Here is a 19,689-nt window from a genome sequence, read left to right on the forward strand (position 1 = left end):
CCTGAGCCTCCCTCCATCAACTCTCAGTTTGTTCTCTATCATACAGAGTCTCTTACGGTTTATTTCCCTTTTTTTTCCCTCCTTCCCACATTTGTTTTGCTCCTTAAATTTCACATATGAGTGAAATATATGTTATTTATCCTTCTCTGACTGACTTATTTCCCTTAGCATAATACATTCTAGTTCCATCCACATTGTTGCAAATGGCAAGATTTCATTCTTTTTGATGGCTGAGTAATATTCCATTATATACCCCATATTCTTTATCCAGTGATCAGTCGATGGACATTTGGGTTCTTTCCATAGTTTGGCTGCTGTTGATAATGCAAAGGGGTACATGTACCCCTTTGAATCTGTATTATCTTTATCCTTTAGATAAATACCTAGTAGTGCAATTGCTGAATCGTAGCGTAGTTCTATTTTTAACTTTTTGAGGAACCTCCATACTGTTCTCCAGAGTGGCTGCACAAGTTTGCATTCTGGCTGGGACATTTTAAAGTGGTGATCAGGATTGCAGGAAGAAATAGACAATCCACCTGACAGGATTAATTGAAGAGAGTTGCATGAAGGGATGTAGACTTGATTCAGGGGAACAACAATGGATTGTAAAGTAACTAATATCACTTTTGCCACCCCTTGGCCCAAGGGGGAAAGAAAGAATGGTAATACTAAGAACCCTCTCAAGACCCATGGAATAGTGGCTTCTCAACAAGAGCTAAGACTTGTAGAGAAATGTGGCCATTTCCAAAAATATGGCCAGGGAGAGCATGGGGGAAATAAATGACCTGTGCTCTTTCTCTTCCTGTTCTTTGACCTTCTGCTTGTGTCTCCCAGTGGCCAAATAAATACAACTGGGAGGCAGAGGGCAAGGGAGTCTAGGTGGTACTGTTCATAAAGGTCAGCTTCCCAAGGCACAGATCTGGGGAAGGTGGAGTGTAGATCTTCAGGGAAAATAAGAATATCCATTTCATTTGGTAATAAAATGTTGATGACTTAGTAAGCTGTCTCACCCAGTGCAGCTAAAAAGCATCACCTGAGTCTGGGCAGGCACAGATAACAGCAAGTTTATTGCAAAGATAAATTTATTGCCCATTCTTCTGTTCTTAGCATCCTATAAATCCAGAAGTCTAGACTCATACTTTTTGTATCAACAGATGGTCTATCTCTGACAACTATAATAACAATGAAAATGCATCAAAATTCTGTGGGATATTTTCTCAATAAGAATTTGACAAAAGCTCATTTCCTCTAATAATTTGAAAAGTTGATTTTTGAATACATGGCATGTTTTCGTCAAATTATTAAATATACATACTTGGCGTTAAAAACTGCATGTGGGAGGGTAGGAGTCTACCTTTTATTGACCCATCTAGATTTCTGTTGTTTCATGTCATCTCTTTGCTCCATACCCAGCAAACATTCCACTTTTGATAGATTCAAAAAGATAGATTCTCTACAAAAGCAGACTCTATGCACCTTGTAAGCTCCACTCTAGAAAATTATTGAATTCTGATCAATTATGTGATTGCTAATTCCCCAACAAAACAACAGCCTCAGTAGCAAGCATGGAGAAGAGGAGAAGGTACATACAGTTCCCTAACTGGAGCAATAGCCTGACGTATGATAATGACAAAATAAGATTGGAAGTGTAGTTCTTCAGAGACTTGCTTATTTTTTTTAGCAACCATATAGAATATATTTCTTTCTTTATTTTTTTAATATATGAAATTTATTGTCAAATTGGTTTCCATACAACACCCAGCGCTCATCCCAAAAGATGCCCTCTTCAATGCCCATCACTTACCCTTCCCTCCCTCCCACCCCCCCATCAACCTTCAGTTTGTTCTCAGTTTTTAAGAGTCTCTTATGCTTTGCCTCTCTCCCACTCTAACCTCATTTTTTTTCCTTCCCTTCCCCCATGGGTTTCTGTTAAGTTCCTCAGGATCCACATAAGAGTGAAGACATATGGTATCTGTCTTTCTCTGTATGGCTTATTTCACTTAGCATCACACTCTCCAGTTCCATCCACGTTGCTACAAAAGGCCATATTTCATTCTTTCTCATTGCCAAGTAGTATTCCATTGTGTATATAAACCACAATTTTTTTATCCATTCATCAGTTGATGGACATTTAGGCTCTTTCCATAATTTGGCTATTGTTGAGAGTGCTGCTATAAACATTGGAGTACAAGTGCCCCTATTCATCAGTACTCCTGTATCCCTTGGGTAAATTCCTAGCCGTGCTACTGCTGTGTCATAGCGTAGGTCTATTTTTAATTTTTTGAGGAACCTCCACACTGTTTTCCAGAGTGGCTGTACCAGTTTGCATTCTCACCAACAGTGCAAGAGGGTTCCCGTTTCTCCACATCGTCTCCAGCATCTATAGTCTCCTGATTTGTTCATTTTAGCCACTCTGACTGGTGTGAGGTGATATCTGAGTGTGGTTTTGAGTTGTACTTTCCTGATGAGGAGTGGCGTTGAGCATTTTTTCATGTGCCTGTTGGCCATCTGGAGGTCTTCTTTAGAGAAGTGTCTATTCATGTTTTCTGCCCATTTCTTCACTGGGTTATTTGTTTTTCGGGTGTGGAGTTTGGTGAGCTCGTTACAGATTTTGGATACTAGCCCTTTGCCCGATATGTCATTTGCAAATATCTTTTCCCATTCTGTTGGTTGCCTTTTAGTTTTGTTGATTGTTTCCTTTGCTGTGCAGAAGCTTTTTATCTTCATGAGGTCCCAATAGTTCATTTTTGCTTTTAATTCCCTTGCCTTTGGGGATGTGTCAAGTAAGAAATTGCTGTGCCTGAGGTCAGAGAGGTCTTTTCCTGCTTTCTCCTCTAGGGTTTGGATGGTTTCCTGTCTCACATTCAGGTCCTTTATCCATTTTGAGTTTATTTTTGTGAATGGTGTAAGAAAGAGGTCATTCTTCTGCATGTTACTGTCCAGCTCTCCCAGCACCATTTTTAAAGAGACTGTCTTTTTTCCATTGGATATTCTTTCCTGCTTTGTCAAAGATGAGTTGGCCATACGTTCGTGGGTCTAGTTCTGGGGTTTCTATTCTATTCCATTGGTCTATGTGTCTGTTTTTGTGCCAATACCATGCTGTCTTGATGATTACAGCTTTGTAGTAGAGGCTAAAGTCTGGGATTGTGATGCCTCCTGCTTTGGTCTTCTTCTTCAAAATGTCTTTGGCTATTCTGGGCCTTTTGTGGTTCCATATGAATTTTAGGATTGCTTGTTCTAGCTTCGAGAAGAATGCTGGTGCAATTTTGATTGGGATTGCATTGAATGTGTAGATAGCTTTGGGCAGTATTGACATTTTAACAATATTTATTCTTCCAACCCATGAGCATGGAATGTTTTTCCATTTCTTTATATCTTCTTCAATTTCCTTCATAAGCTTTCTATAGTTTTCAGCATACAGATCTTGTACATCTTTGGTTAGATTTATCCCTAGGTATTTTATGCTTCTTGGTGCAATTGTGAATGGGATCAGCTTCTTTATTTGTCTTTCTGTTGCTTCATTGTTAGTGTATAAGAATGCAACTGATTTCTGTACATTGATTTTGTATCCTGCAACTTTGCTGAATGCATGTATCAGTTCTAGCAGACTTTTGGTGGAGTCTATCGGGTTCTCCATGTATAGTATCATGTCATCTGCAAAAAGTGAAAGCTTGACTTCATCTTTGCCAATTTGGATGCCTTTGATTTCCTTTTGTTGTCTGATTGCTGATGCTAGAACTTCCAACATTATGTTAAACAACAGCGGTGAGAGTGGACATCCCTGTCTTGTTCCTGATCTCAGGGGGAAAGCTTTCAGTTTTTCCCCATTGAGGATGATATTAGCTATGGGCTTTTCATAAATGGCTTTTATGATGTTTAAGTATGTTCCTTCTATCCCAACTTTCTCGAGGGTTTTTATTAAGAAAGGATGCTGAATTTTGTCAAATGATTTTTCTGCATCGATTGACAGGATCATATGGTTCTTATCTTTTCTTTTATTAATGTGATGTATCACGTTGATTGATTTGCAAATGTTGAACCAGCCCTGCATCCCAGGAATGAATCCCACTTGATCATGGTGAATAATTCTTTTTATAAGCTGTTGAATTCGATTTGCTAGTAACTTATTGAGAATTTTTGCATCCATATTCAACAGGGATATTGGCCTGTAGTTCTCTTTTTTTATTGGGTCTCTGTCTGGTTTAGGAATCAAAGTAATACTGGCTTCATAGAATGAGTCTGGAAGTTTTCCTTCCCTTTCTATTTTTTGGAATAGCTTGAGAAGGATAGGTATTATCTCTGCTTTAAATGTCTGGTAGAATTCCCCAGGGAAGCCATCTGGTCCTGGACTCTTATTTGTTGGGAGATTTTTGATAACTGATTCAATTTCTTCGCGGTTGTGGGTCTGTTCAAGCTTTCTATTTCCTCCTGTTTGAGTTTTGGAAGTGTGTGTGTGTTTAGGCATTTGTCCATTTCTTCCAGGTTGTCCAGTTTGTTGGCATGTAATTTTTCATAGTATTCCCTGATAATTGCTTGTATCTCTGAGGGATTGGTTGTAATAATTCCATTTTCATTCATGATTTTATCTATTTGGGTCATCTCCCTTTTCTTTTTGAGAAGCCTGGCTAGAGGTGTATCAATTTTGTTTATTTTTTCAAAAAACCAACTCTTGGTTTCGTTGATCTGCTCTACAGTTTTTTTTTTTTTGGTTCTATATTGTTTATTTCTGCTCTGATCTTTCTTATTTCTCTTCTTCTGCTGGGTTTAGGCTGTCTTTGCTGTTCCGCTTCTATTTCCTTTAGGTGTGCTGTTAGATTTTGTATTTGGGATTTTTCTTGTTTCTTGAGATAGGCCTGGATTGCAATGTATTTTCCTCTAAGGACTGCCTTAGCTGCATCCCAAAGAGTTTGGATTGTTTTATTTTCATTTTCATTTGTTTCCATATATTTTTAAATTTCTTCTCTAATTGCCTGGTTGACCTATTCATTCTTTAGTAGGGTGTTCTTTAACCTCCATGCTTTTGGAGGTTTTCCAGACTTTTTCCTGTGGTAGATTTCAAGCTTCATCGTATTGTGGTCCAAAAGTATGCATGGTATGATCTCAATTCTTGTATACTTATGAAGGGCTGTTTTGTGACCCAGTATGTGATCCATCTTGGAGAATGTTCCATGTGCACTCGAGAAGAAAGTATATTCTGTTGCTTTGGGATGCAGAGTTCTAAATATATCTGTCAAGTCCATCTGATCCAATGTATCATTCAGGGCCCTTGTTTCTTTATTGACCATGTGTCTAGATGATCTATCCATTGTTGTAAGTGGAGTATTAAAGTCCCCTGCAATTACCACATTCTTGTCAATAAGGTTGCTTATGTTTGTGAGTAATTGTTTTATATATTTGGGGGCTCCTGTATTCGGCACATAGACATTTATAATTGTTAGCTCTTCCTGATGGATAGACCCTGTAATTGTTATATAATGCCCTTCTTCATCTCTTGTTCCAGCCTTTAATTTAAAGTCTAGTTTGTCTGATATAAGTATGGCTACTCCAGCTTTCTTTTGACTTCCAGTAGCATGATAAATAGTTCTCCATCCCCTCACTCTCAATCTGAAAATGTCCTCAGGTCTAAAATGAGTCTCCTGTAGACAACAAATAGATGGGTCTTGTTTTTTTATCCGTTCTGATACCCTATGTCTTTTGGTTGGAGCATTTAGACCATTTACATTCAGTGTTATTATAGAAAGATATGGGTTTAGCATCATTGTGATGTCTGTAGGTTTCATGCTTGTAGCGATGTCTCTGGTACTTTGTCTCACAGGATCCCCCTTAGGACCTCTTGTAGGGCTGGTTTAGTGGTGATGAATTCCTTCAGTTTTTGTTTGTTTGGGAAGACCTTTATCTATCCTTCTATTCTAAATGACAGATTTGCTGGATAGAGGATTCTCGGCTGCATATTTTTTCTGGTCATTACATTGAAGATCTCCTGCCATTCCTTTCTGGCCTGCCAAGTTTCAGTAGACAGATCTGTCACGAGTCTTATCGGTCTCCCTTTATATGTTAGAGCACCTTGATCCCTAGCTGCTTTCAGAATTTTCTCTTTATCCTTGTATTTTGCCAGTTTCACTATGATATGTCATGCAGAAGATCGATTCAAGTTACATCTGAAGGGAGTTCTTTGTGCCTCTTGGATTTCAATGCCTTTTTCCTTCCCCAGATCTGGGAAGTTCTCAGCTATTATTTCTTCAAGCACACCTTCAGCACCTTTCCCTCTCTCTTCCTCCTCTGCAATACCAGTTATACATAGATTATTTCTCTTTAGTGCATCACTTAGTTCTCTAATTTTCCCCTCATACTCCTGGATTTTTTTATCTCTCTTTCTCTCAGCTTCTTCTTTTTCCATAATTTTATCTTCTAGTTCACCTATTCTCTCCTCTGCCAAGCTGTGGTCATTTCCATTTTATTTTGCAGCTCATTAATAGCATTTTTTAACTCCTCCTGGCTGTTCCTGAGTCCCTTGATCTCTGTAGCAAGAGATTCTGTGCTGTCCTCTATACTGTTTTCAAGCCCAGCGATTAACTTTATGACTATTATTCTAAATTCACTTCCTGTTATATTGTTTAAATCATTTTTGATCAGTTTGTTAGCTGTCATTATTTCCTGGAGGTTTTTTTGAGGGGAATTCTTCCGTTTCATCATTTTGGATAGTCCCTGGAGTGTTGTGGAACTGCGGGGCACTTCCCCTGTGCTGTCTTGAATAACTTGCATTGGTGGGCGGGGCTGCAGTCAGACCGATGTCTGCCTCCAGCCCACCGCTGGGGCCACAGTCAGACTGGTGTTTGCCTTCTCTTTCCCTCTACTAGGGGTGGGATTCGCTGTGGGGTGGCGTGGCCCGTCTGGGCTACTTGCACACTGCCAGGCTTATGGTGCTAGGGATCTGGTGTATTAGCTGGGGTGGATCGGCAAGGTGCACAGGGGCAGGAGGGGTAGGCTCAGCTGGTTTTTCCTTCGGAGATCCGCTTCGGGAGGGGCCCTGCAGCACCTGGAGTGAGTCAGAACTGCCGGAGGGATGGATCCACAGAAGCACAGCGTTGGGTGTTTGCGTGGTGCAAGCAAGTTCCATGATGGGAACTGGTTCCCTTTGGGATTTTGGCTGGGGGATGGTCAAGGGAGATGGCGCTGGCGAGCGCCTTTGTTCCCCACCAAGCTTAGCTCTGTCGTCTGGGGCTCAGCAACTCTCCCTCCCGTTGTTCTCCAGCCCTCCCACTCTCCGAGCAGATCTGTTAACTTATAACTTTCCAGATGTTAAGTCCTGCTTGCTGTCCAAACACACTCTGTCCAGCCCCTCCGCTTTTGCAAGCCAGACTCAGGGCCTCTGCTTGGCCAGCGGGCCGCGCCTCCACCCTGGCTCCCTCCCGCCAGTCCATTTAGCACGCACTGCCTCTCCGCCATTCCTACCCTCTTCCATGGGCCTCTCATCTACGCTTGGCTCTGGAGAATCCGTTCTGCTAGCCTTCTGGCATTTTTCTGGGTTATTTAGGCAGCTGTGGGTGGAATCTAAGTGACCCTCAGGACGCGGTGAGCCCAGCATCCTCCTATGCCGCCATCTTCCCAGAAGCCTCTGAGACTTGCTTATTTTTGATCAAATAGCTTTTAAGAGAGATGGTGCCATGGAAACTGCTTCTACTCTGTTGACCAAAAGCCAGCATCATTTCCTAGGCAGAGACATATAAAAGCCCCAGGCTTTTCCAATACAGAAAGCCATGCCAAGCTTCCCAGGCTCCAGTCTGTTTTGAGGAGTCCCAAGGCCTGGCATGATTCCCTGATGGTAGCACTTCAGCTGCCAGCCAGCTGAGCCCTATCTTAGTAAATCTTTGTACCCAGGAAAGATGAAGTTGTAGCATCCTGAGTATCTCATCTCTTCAGGCTTGACTTCTTTGGTTTCAGCATGGGTCCCATTAGAGCATCAATCCTTTGGAAAGGGGTAACACTTAGCTACATATACCTGAGTATAAAGGAAAGCTGTAAGAGTGTAGCTCTCACAGAGATAAGGGAGTGGACAAGGATCCAGAGTTTTGGCAGCATACTTGGTTTCTCTTACTGTGGAGCTTGTCAGAGTAGCTAAGAGTCCTATGGCTGACTTGATTCATTCTTTTCTCTTTGAACAGGGCCACCCAGGACAGCCAGGGCCCAGAGGCCCACCTGGCCTGGATGGCTGTAATGGAACTCAAGGAGATGTTGGATATCCAGGCCCTGATGGCTATCCTGGGCTTCTCGGACCACCCGTACGTTGTCAGATCTTTGAACTTTATTTCAAATGGCTTTCTTTGCCTCCAAGTGTGCCCCTTTTCTGCTTTTACAGAGATGTCATTAAGCATCTGTAGGGCAACCACTGCAACCCCTTGTTCAATGCAGGAGTCTATGCTGGCAGCACATTAAAAAGTGTAAAGAAGAATATCAGTTGCAGGGGGTGTACACATGCTCCACTACTTAGAGTTTTTTTTTTTTTAACTATCCTTTTAGAGTTGGCAAGATTGCTAAAAGACTAGTAAATTTCAGAGGAAAGTACACACTTGGGCTATTTGACATGTTCCCACATCACATACTTGGAGGGCTTACATGGGATCATGGAAGCTCTAATAATGACCCAAAGGGTTTGGCAAGCTTGGTCTAGACCAGTGATTCTTAACCAGGGGTGATTCCCCACACCAAGGGGCATTTTCCAGTTATTATTGGCATTTTTGGTTGTCACAACTGGGAGTATTCTACTAGCACAGGGAAGCTACTCCTAACATCAAGGAATCGTCTGTCACAGTCAATAGTGAGAAATAATTGAGAAATTCTACTCTACACTGGCACAGTTTTCCCCCTCCCCCCACACTCTCATAACCCTTCGTTCTGGGATTGATATGGTATTTATTACATCCTGAGGTCACCACTTTTATTTAATTTTATTCATAAGATAGAGCCCAGTTTTTGGATCTAAATGATCTCTAATAGGTGCCATGCCCTTATAAAGCTACTTTTATAAGTGACTGGAAAGAGAAAAATAACACATTCAAGCCCATCATCAACCTTACTTGAAATAATCTAAGCAACCAAGGGTACTGATGTGATATATCTAGCTAGAAATCATGCTATTAAACAGATTCCATAGCTACATGAATTAATTGGCATTTTTTTTCAGTATGTCTTATTCCAATGCTATCTCATGTACTTTTTTGTTATTAAAGTATAATTGATGTATAATATCATATTAGTTTCAGTTGTACAACATAATGACATGATATTTGTACACATTACAAAATGATCACTACAGTAAGTCTAGTTACCAGCTGTCACCATACAGAGTGACAAATTTTTTTTTCTTATGATGAGAACCTTCAAGGTCTACTCTCTCAGCAACTTTCAGGTGTGCAGTAAAATATTATTTATTATAGGAGCACCTGGCTGGCTTAGTAAGTGCAACATGAGACTCTTGATCTTGGGGTTGTAAGTTCAAGCCTCACATTGGATGTAGAGATTACTTAAAAATAAAATCTTTAGGGGCACCTGGCTGACTCAGTTGGTTAAGCATCCAACTCTTGATTTTGGCTCAGGTCATGATCTCATCATTCACGAGATTGAGCCCTGCATTGGGCTCTGTGCTGAGAGTGCAGAGCCTGCTTGGAATTGTCTCTCTCCCTCTCTCTCTGCCCATTCCCCACTTGTGCACATACTCTCTTTCTCAAAATAAATAAATATACTTTTAAAATAATAATAATAATAAAATAAAATGTTTTAAAAAATTATTTACTATAGTCACCATGCTGTACATGACATCCCCATGACTTACTTATTTTGTAACTGGAAGTTTGTGTCTATTGATACCCTTCACCCATTTTGCCTATCCCCTTACCAATCGCCCCTCTGCAACCACCAATCTATTCTTTGTATCTGAGATTTGTTTTGTTTTGTTTGTTTTGTTTTTGTTTTTGAGTCTACAAATAAGTGAAATCATATGGTATTTGTCTTTCTCTGTCTGACTTATTTCACTTAGCATAATATCCTCAAGGTCAATCCATGTTGTTGCAAATGGCAAAATTTCATTCTTTTATGGCTGAATAGTATTCCAGTGTGTGTGTGTGTGTGTGTGTGTGTGTGTGTGTGTGTGTGTGTATCACATCTTCTTTATCCCTTCATCCATTGTTGGACACTTAGGTTATTTCCATACCTGGGTATTTATACCAAGAAAAGAAAAACACTAATTCAAAAAGGTATATGCACCCAATGTTCATTGAAGCTTTGTGTAACTAGCATTTTATTGGAAAAGCAGCACCATTGCCTTCAGTGACCAAGTTGTTGGTGTGGGTATACATGTAAGAAAGTGAGATAGACAAAGCACAAGCCTCAGATTGGCATAAAGGACCTTGACATCTAAAGACCAAACCAATATGCAGTGCGGGTGGGGAATGGAGAAAGATGTATTACCAACATAGTACCAGCTGTTTGAGTCACAAAGGCCTCCAAACACTGCCATGGCAACAGAAGAGAACAAATCACATCTATGTTAAGAGAATGGAAATCCAGCAAAGTAAGTAAATGCTGCCCCCAAGAGGGAGAAAAGAAATATTTAGATAATAAACATCCCCTGACAGCCAAAAGGACAAGGTTAAAACCTAATCCTGTCCCTAAGCTTCCCCTTAAGCCTAAATAGGAATTTGGGCTTATATTTTACTAAGCTGAACATTAATAACCATGCTGAAACTCCAGTGGCTATTCTTTCAAGTTTCTTTGATAAAAGTAGTTTCCATAAGAATAAAGGGAACAGGAAATGTTAGGAAGGAAGCTGGTTTGTTTTTCTGAGACCATTTGTTTTTCTAACATACCTATGATCCTTGAGCTCAAGGGATCCATAATTCAGGCAATTCTTCAGTCCCCAGAGCTTAGTCCTACTCCCAATACTAACTGGGAAATCCCATGACTTCCCCTTAGCTATAGGGATATTGATTTTCCCCAGGAGGGCAACATTTAGCAGACATTAGCCAGCATCTGCCAGTGAGACTGTAAAAAGCCTGGTTGACAGACAAGTTGGGTATACTTTGAACTGTTTTCCATGTTAATAGTGAGGCACACCAGACTCTTAGATGGGTGTTGAAGCTGAGGTCTTATGGTAGAAGCACAGGATAGAGATGATTTTGTAGATATTTCTTAAACCAGAGGGCTGCAAACTGGCCCATGTGACCCTTGGCCTGTGGCTTGGTTTTACAGTTTTAAAAGTGTGTGCAGAAAAAAGAGAAGAAGCATATAAGGCAGAGCCCAGATACAGCCCACACAGTCCAAATTACTTACTCTCTGGCTCTTTACAGAAGTTCTTCAACCCCTGTCCTAGACAAAGGCCCTGTCAGAGACATATCTGTGAGGGGTGGAGCAGATGAGCTATAAGCTTATGAATGACATGAGCATTATATGTGGACTTTCAGATCAGTGTTCTGAATAGAGTCAAAGTGTCTTACTTTCTAATCCCTTTATAGACTTTGGACTCAGGATTTGGGGAAGCAGGTATACAGCTTTGAGACACAACACCTGTTTGGGGGATGCACTTTTTGTTCCTTAGCACAGCCATAGAATAAACGACATAATTTTACACTGTTGCCGTTGCATCCCCTAGGTGATTAGGTCATATCGTTAACAAAGCTGTGTGTGTTTGTGTGCATTTCCTCACAAGTTTTTCTTATTTTACTCAGGGGCTTCCTGGCCAGAAAGGCTCTAAAGGTGAACCTGTCCTTGCCCAAGGTAGTTTCAAAGGAATAAAGGTAAGAGCCTCTAAGGCAGACAGCTAACTAGGCTGGCTATAAGCTGAGCTTCCTGGGATTGGGCCCCACCTCCAATAAAAACATTTCCAAAACTAGCATCTGTGTCTCTATTTAAGGAGCAGACCAAGCTAGATTTAAAAGGGATCCGGAGCTTTTTGTGGTGGAAACACTGACAGAAATGTTTGCAACCATACCGTCAAAGAGATTTGCTTTGTAAGATCTAGACCAAAAATAGGAGATAGATCAGCAAACAAACGGTTTGCATGGGTATCATTTTCTTTGACAAGCCAAGACATTTCCTGGAGACAGATACTTTTTGTCTACTCTACAATCCTTGATGTCTGCATGCCTTGGTATGAAGCCATGCATATCTCTGCCCATCTCAGCATGCCCACCAGCCCAGGATCCTGGCCCCGCCCTTTTCTGTACCTGCACACCAACCCATTGCCCTAGCTGGGCCCCTGGCTGTCTGCAAAAATTGCCCATCAACTCTTCAGCTGGCTGGAAAATTTTCATCTCTTCCTAGAATTGACAAGAACCTTCTGTATTCTTGTGACTGTACTCTTGATGTATGCTACCTGGTATCCTGTGGGCCCCTCAGTAAACTCTGGTGCCAAATGATTGACCCTATTCCCTTGCAGAGTAGGAGGTGAGCTCATCATTTCCCTGGTAGCAGATGGGTATCTATGTGCCCAACATATGAAGGGAAGATGCACACATGTTCATTCAGCTGAGGATGGCACCTTCCTGTCTTCCATCCATGCACAGAACCAGGAACATTAGACATCATTTTGGAAGGCAGTGATTGGGGTGGGTGGCCGAGAACTGGAGAAGGCACAGGGTTTGGACTCTTGGTTTAGGTTCCACAGCAGAAGATAGAATGGTAGACTTGTAAAGGACCTCATGATTGTTGGATTCATGTTGATCATTTTACAGATAGAAAAACTGAGGTACACTGAGGCTGTGTGACTTCCTCAGACTCACATAGCTAGTTTACCGAAGAGCTAAAACCCAGGCAGTGCTCTTTCTGTGTTGCAGAGAGCTGATTTTTGACTGTACGCCAAATGGGGTAAGACTAGCAGGTGTCAAAATATGGCCATTGTCATAGCAAGCACTGATTAAATGGTTTTGCCAAAAATCAAAGAGACCCTGGACCCAGTGGAATACAGCAATTTCCACAAGATGGTTATATTACAGATTCATACAGTGACTTAAGATGCTTCAAAGTAATTAAAATGTAATCAGAGACTGTATGCTCTGTTGATTCTCCCTTGAAATGTCTGATTTGCATTGTATACATATGGGCACAGATTCTCTGGGGATGAAGGCACACAGGAAGGTAGTTTTGCTTTCTTCCAGAAAGAGCAGGAAAATCACCAGCCCACAGAAGCCGTTTCTAATTGATAAGTTCCTAGCAAAGGTGAAAATTAATTAATCCAAGTAAAATATTAAACCCTGTTCAACCAAGGCTATAATATTTGTCTTCTAGACAAATCTAGAGTCTGGATTTTTCTTAGGAAAAAAAAAGTAAGTGGCTGAATATGCCCATTTCATGCATTATTTAAAACACAAGACCTTGACAGAGGAGGCCCAAGCATCAGCAGTGTTGTGTTTCTGCCCATGAAGTGTGGGTTAGTATCTATGAAATAATACCACAGCTTTAATGGATCTCTTCAGTGTCCTGCCTTTGTCTGTTTTTCAGGGGGAGCCTGGACTGCCTGGACTGGACGGAATCACTGTAAGTTGTTATATATGTGTGGAGCTCTCAATGTTGAGTCAATAGCTACTGCTGGTCCCTTTGCATTCTTTATGGTATTCAAAGGTCTTTGGAGACATTCTCAAGGAAAATCCAGACAGTTGAGGTAGAGCGGATCACACTGTTGACATTTTCCAGGTGAGAACATTCTGAGAGAGTAGACCATCCCCCTCAAGTTAACATGACAGGCAAGCTTTCAACCCTTTAGGCCAGGGACCTGCAAACTCCCTGAGATGTATTAGGAAAGAATTTGCCTTTCATTCAGCAACTGTTTTCTGTGTGTGTCAATTGTTGTGGGTAAAACAAAACAAATAGAACACTCTTCTTTAGAAGCTATTCCATATAGGGGTGCCTGGGTGGCTCAGTCAGTTAAGCATCTGACTTCGGCTCAGGTCATGTTCTTGGGGTTCACGAGTTTGAGTCCCGCATCAGGCTCCATGCTGACAGCCTAGAGCCTGGAGGCTGCTTCAGATTCTGTGTCTCCCTTTCTCTCTGTCCCCCCACCCTACTCATGCTCTCTCTCTCTCTCTCCAAACTAAATAAACATTTTAAAAAATTTAGAAGCTATTCCATATAGAAATTCCTTTCAGGGACTTTTAATAAAATAGGGAGTCCATGAGGAGCCATGAGTTGTATTAATAAGAGCTTTCTACTTCCTTGAATTGCCACATTGTCATTGCTTTCCTTTGAAGTGGCTTAAGAAAAGCCACATCTTTCTTCCTTCTTTCCTATATGAGGGTTCCTTCCTTTCTTCTTTTCATTCGAGAACAGGTATTGAGCTCCCACTAGCAGCAAAGTGCTAGGAGTGATCCCTGAGACAGTGTAGACATGATCTTTGCCCATGCCCAACCCACCCCACCCCCCACACACCCAGATGTGAAAAACTAGTAGGACTGGGGCATAAGAATTCCACAACAGCTTTGAGAAAGAGATGCTGTCCACCTAAAGATACATCATGGGAGACTTCATATCTTCATATCTAAGACAAAGAAGGTAGCCTCATAGAAGTGTGGGTAATGTTTAGGCTGGCTGGCAATGGGAGGAAGCTTCGTAAACAGAGAGAGCAGTGTGAGAAGAGGTAGGTAGGCAGGAAACGAAATGCAGTGCAAGCACACATGCAAAACAGAGGTGAAGTAAAGATCAAGCACACACAGATCCCCTAGTGCCAAACAGCACTGGCTTAGATGGTGTGTTAACTACATTTGTACAATCACATCCACTGTGGTAGCTGCATAGGTCTTCTTAGGAATTCATTTCTCTGCCCACAAAGGTAAAGTGTTCGCACTTCATATGATTTCAATACTTTTAAATCTGTTGACATTTGTTTCATGGCTCAGCATATGAAACAATCTTGGTGAATGTGCCATATGCACTTAGAGTATGTGTTCAAGCTGTTTTGGGGTTTAGCAATCTAAAAAATGTCCATTAGGTCAAGGTAGCTGACAACGCTATTTCAATCTACTGGGTCCTTATTGGATTTTTTTGTTTGTTTGTTTGTTTGTTTGTTTGGTTTGGTTTGGTCTAGTTCTGTTTATTACTGAGGAAGGGATGTTAAAATCCTCCAGCTCTTTGCAGATTTGTTTATTTCTCCATGCAGTTCTGTCAGATTTTGCTACATGCCTTTTGAAGCTGTGCTATTAGATGCATATACATCTAAGATTATTATGTGTTCTTGATCAGTTGACCTAGTTTACCATTGCAAAATGCCCCCTCTTTACCTCTGGTAATATTCTTTGTCCCGAAGTCTACTTTATTTTATATTAACATAACTGTTTTCATGTTCTTTCTAAGTTTTTTTACATCACTTTAATATAAAAATTGACAAATATTGAGCAAAGCTGAATGAATTTTGCAGTGAACACCCATACCATTAATATTTTACTATACTTGCTTTATCCCACGTCAATCCATCTATCCATCCTTATCCATCCATCAATCCATCTTATTGTCGATGCATTTCAAAGTAAATTGCAGACAATAGTACTCTTACCCCTAAATGCTACAGCATGCCTATCATTACCTAGGCTTCAAAATGTGTTTGCATCTTTTTATGTAAAAGTTACATACAATGAAATACACAAATCTTAAATGTATACTTGCTGAGTTCTGACAAATATATACTCCTATGTAACCCAAAGCCATCTTAAGGTATAAAACATTGTCATCACCTCAGAAAGTTTCCTTCTGCTCCTTCCCAGTCAATTCCTGCCTCCACCCAAAGGAAACCACTGTTTTGATTTCTCTCCATCATAGTTCAGTTTTTCCCATTCTAGAACTTTATATAAAGGGAATGATATAATATATAGGCTTTGGGAGTCTGGGCTTCTTTCACTTAGCACAATGCTTTTGATATTTATCCACATTGTATCATATATCAGTAGGTTATTGCTTTTTATGGTGAATATTTATTCCACTGTATAGATGCATCACAGTTATTTATCAGTCCTTGTATCAATGGACACCTGGGACATTTCCAATTTTTTTTTTTACTATGAATAAAGTTCCCGTGAACATTCTTGTGCAATTCTTGTGGACACATATTTCCAATTTTCTCGAGAAACTGTCCTCTTTTTGACCTTGGGGTAAAAACTTGTGTCTTCAGGGCCCACAAGGAGCACCCGGATCTCCAGGAGCTGTAGGACCCATGGGACCACCAGGATTGCAAGTAAGACCAACCTAAATCTACCCATGTGATCACAGTATTCACAGGGATGCTTCCCCGCCAAGGCCATGGATTAAATAGAAGCCTATATAGGCTCTCCTAGTGGAAATTCTCCAGCCTATATAGGCTCTCCTCCTCCTTCCATTCTTGGAGGATTAATGTGAAGCATGCTTCTGTAAGGAGCTATTTGTTGTCTCTATCAGGGCCTTTCTGCCTATCCACTGTGTGCTTCCAAAGCCTCCTACTCTAGCTGAACCTGAAGTACGGCCCAGGGGCATAACTGGCACATCTGTTGCCCGTTTCCACTCCCCTCACTCATGACAGACCTTGCCAATTAATCACATGATCACCACCATCACTCACCCTGGTCACAAAAGAAGCTTCAAAATCCTTCTCCACACTGCAGCTTGGACAGTGCTACCTACTTACCTGTCTTTCTGATACCAAACCTGTTTGCCCTCACTGGTATAGAAAAAGCATATAGCCAGTTATCCATGTGGTTCTGGGAAAGGCCCATCCCCAGATTGTTCTTTCTCCCCGGTGCATGAAATCTCACCACTGATTACTTTGGTTTAGCTTCACCAAAAGCCATTATTTTTAAATTTCTGGCCATTTGGGAAGAATGATGCATGAGTCTTTACCACCTTAGCATAAATGTGATTATCAGGCCAATTTGGGAGATTTCAAAGGAGATTAAAAAACAAAAGAACCATGGGAGAAGGAGCTAGAATCTGCTACACTAAAGCCAGAATATACTGTGAGGAGCAGGGGCACCTGGGTGGCTCAGTCGGTTAAGCCTCCAACTTCGGCTCAGGCCATGATCTCACAGCTTGTGAGTTCAAGCCCTGCACCAGGCTCTGTGCTGACAGCTTAGAGCCCGGACCCTCCTTCAAATTCTGTTTCCACCTCTGTCTGCACCACCCCTGGTTGCACATTCTCTTTCTCTCTCTCTAATATAAATAAACATAAAAAAAAAGAATATACTGTGGGGGCCTCATCTCTAGTGACTCTCAACATGCTCACACTCTTTTTGCCTGAAACTAACAAGTGCTCTTTCCTTCCATTTTTTAATATAGGGTCCTCCAGGCCCTCCCGGTTTCCCTGGTCCTGATGTAAGTATACTTTGTCTTGGGGCATTTGGCCTCCTACCACTAAGTACTCTAGTTTCCCCAGAGATATTCTGGTTTGGTTAAACACACTTTCTGGTAAAAAAGAATGCATTCCAATTTAAGTTCCTAGAGCTTGTTTAGTAATTGATTTTGTTTTTCCTCCCTGCAACCCTGTGCCCCAGGGGAATATGGGGTTAGGTTTCCAAGGAGAGAAAGGAGTCAAGGTAAATAGATTTTGGAAAATACAATGTGCATTCCATATGCTCCAAGAAACATCTCTGGCTGCACACATGTGCCTGCTTGTGTTTTAAGGGGATTTGGACCTTTGCCTTGGGAAATGAGCATTTCCCACTCCACGTGGATCCTCTGGTGGGATCTGTGGAGGGCTGCATGTGCACATGACACACATAGGTTCCTGTGGTCTTTTTCCTTCAAAATATTGTAGTCTTCCTGCTTCCTACTTGTGAAGTGTGTATATCTTACAAACATACTCTCTTGAAATAGATTCCATCTTCCTTCCACCTGGGTATTTCCCTGGTATTTTGTGTATTGTCTCACCTTCTCTTTCCTTTCCTTTGCTTCCCCTCTTCCCTCCATCCTTCCTCTTCCTCTTCCTTCTCCTCCTGTCTGCCTTTCTATCCCCTCTGTCTCTCCTCCTTAACCTCTCTTTCACCACTCTCTTCTATCCCCCTTCCCTTATTCTCCTGTTTCCTTCTGCACAAACTGGACAGTGATTTGGGAGCCTCAAGGGAGACTGGGAGCTTGTCCTCTCCACCCTTCATGGCTGCCTCTTGTAGATTGCACTGCCTTCAAGGAGCAAATCCAGCCTCCAGTGTTCCAACACAGACTGCCTCTGCTTGTGCTGTTGGCAAGGACTAGACCAGTTATAGTCCAATCACCATTGCCGAGAGGTGGCCATTCACCTTGCTCAAAACCCTTTCTTGCTCTCTTCTAAACACCCTTTGATGCATGACCATGGCAACCATGAACTTGTGGTTTCCTTTCATTCATCTTGCTTCTTCCCTCTGCAGTGCTGGTACAAAATGCATTTGTTCAGGCTTATACTTCTTCCCACCCCTTGGCACTGATAGTTTTGTTGCCTCACTGATGCAAGGCTGAGGGTAAAGAGGCCAAAGTAATGGAGAGTTTATTTGTGAATTACATCCAGAGGACAAACCTAGCCTCTGAAGTGGTTTGTGTGGTTTCTGCTTTGCTTAACATCCCCTTTGATCTTACAGGGGGATGTTGGCCTCCCAGGCCCTGCGGGACCCCCACCATCTACTGGAGAACTGGAATTTATGGGATTTCCCAAAGGGAAGAAAGGATCCAAGGTAGTGAATATTTAAGCCCAGGAAATGTTAATAATCCTTTTCCTATTAATACCAAAGTTCAACTCTAGTAACGAGACTATATTGGAAAGATATTCTGGGTAATGCTTTTTTGTTTGGAAGTGAGGGTAAAGCCTTCTTTGTTTTGTCCCTTACAAAAAGCTCTGTAAAATGTCTGTGTGTTGGTGTGTGGCTATGAGTGGGCCTGGGCTCCTGAGTATTTATTTAAGTCCTATTTTCTATGTTTCGCTTTTTCAAATTCAATTATCAAGATGCTGAATAACTTAAAACAAACATTAAATAATTGGGTTTTTTTGTCCTAACTCCCAACCCTCTCAATACTTATGTTGTCCCCAAAGCACTATGACAGAACACATAGGGTATAAATGGTTGCTTTTAAGTTATCTTTTTAAAGAAGTTATTTGCCCTCAAAACCTGACCTTACAAATAGAATATACTGTCACCAAGAGGCAGTAGATGCCTTAATTCACCTGATCTGAACTACCAAGGCTAAAGCTGTTAGACCTGTTTAGCTGAGATATGTTATAATCTCTATTTCGATGTGAGTGGGTGTGTATTTGAATGCCTATATGCTGTTAAGGTATGCAGGTATCTTTCAGTAACCTGCATTTCCTTCCTTCCTTCCTTCCTGGGGTTCCCTTAAGTTTTGTGACTGTTCCTGTGGTCAAGGGGCCCAGTGAGGGGAAGGTGCTTACTTCCATGTCTTTAATTTTGTCTTTGAGAAAGCAACAGCTCCAGGCCCTCTTCAGGTTTACAGAAAGTAATAATTAATTTGGGAACACTTTGGGAATATATGAAAGATCACCTGCCTCCTTGATCATTCCCAAACCTTAGGGAGCCCTTTCATGGCACAAATAAGTAAACTAGCACATCAGGGAAAGACATATTAGAGTGTTATGGGTCCCTATCCAAACTGTAGTTGTTACTTTTTTCTCCAAACCATTGATTTCTTTGCAACCTATAATTTGTAACAGGAAATCACACTGAACAGCTCTTCCACTAGGAAGATCACAGATGACTGTCT

General features: G+C 41.4%; 1 protein-coding gene across 1 annotated transcript in view; it reads left to right on the top strand.

Moving 5' to 3' along the window:
* The window catches only part of LOC109253654 (collagen alpha-6(IV) chain), a 249,875-nt gene that overhangs the window by 183,743 nt on the left and 46,443 nt on the right, over nt 1–19,689 (top strand). Inside the window, exons 5-11 of the mRNA XM_053891342.1 lie at nt 8,163–8,279; nt 11,721–11,789; nt 13,492–13,527; nt 16,148–16,210; nt 17,284–17,319; nt 17,499–17,540; nt 18,555–18,647. Of these exons, the coding sequence (XP_053747317.1) occupies nt 8,163–8,279; nt 11,721–11,789; nt 13,492–13,527; nt 16,148–16,210; nt 17,284–17,319; nt 17,499–17,540; nt 18,555–18,647 (456 nt within the window). The remainder of the gene's footprint in view (nt 1–8,162; nt 8,280–11,720; nt 11,790–13,491; nt 13,528–16,147; nt 16,211–17,283; nt 17,320–17,498; nt 17,541–18,554; nt 18,648–19,689) is intronic.

This window comes from Panthera pardus, unplaced genomic scaffold (assembly GCF_024362965.1).
Source record: "Panthera pardus isolate Hobbes unplaced genomic scaffold, ASM2436296v1 HiC_scaffold_27, whole genome shotgun sequence".
Lineage (NCBI taxonomy): Eukaryota > Metazoa > Chordata > Mammalia > Carnivora > Felidae > Panthera > Panthera pardus.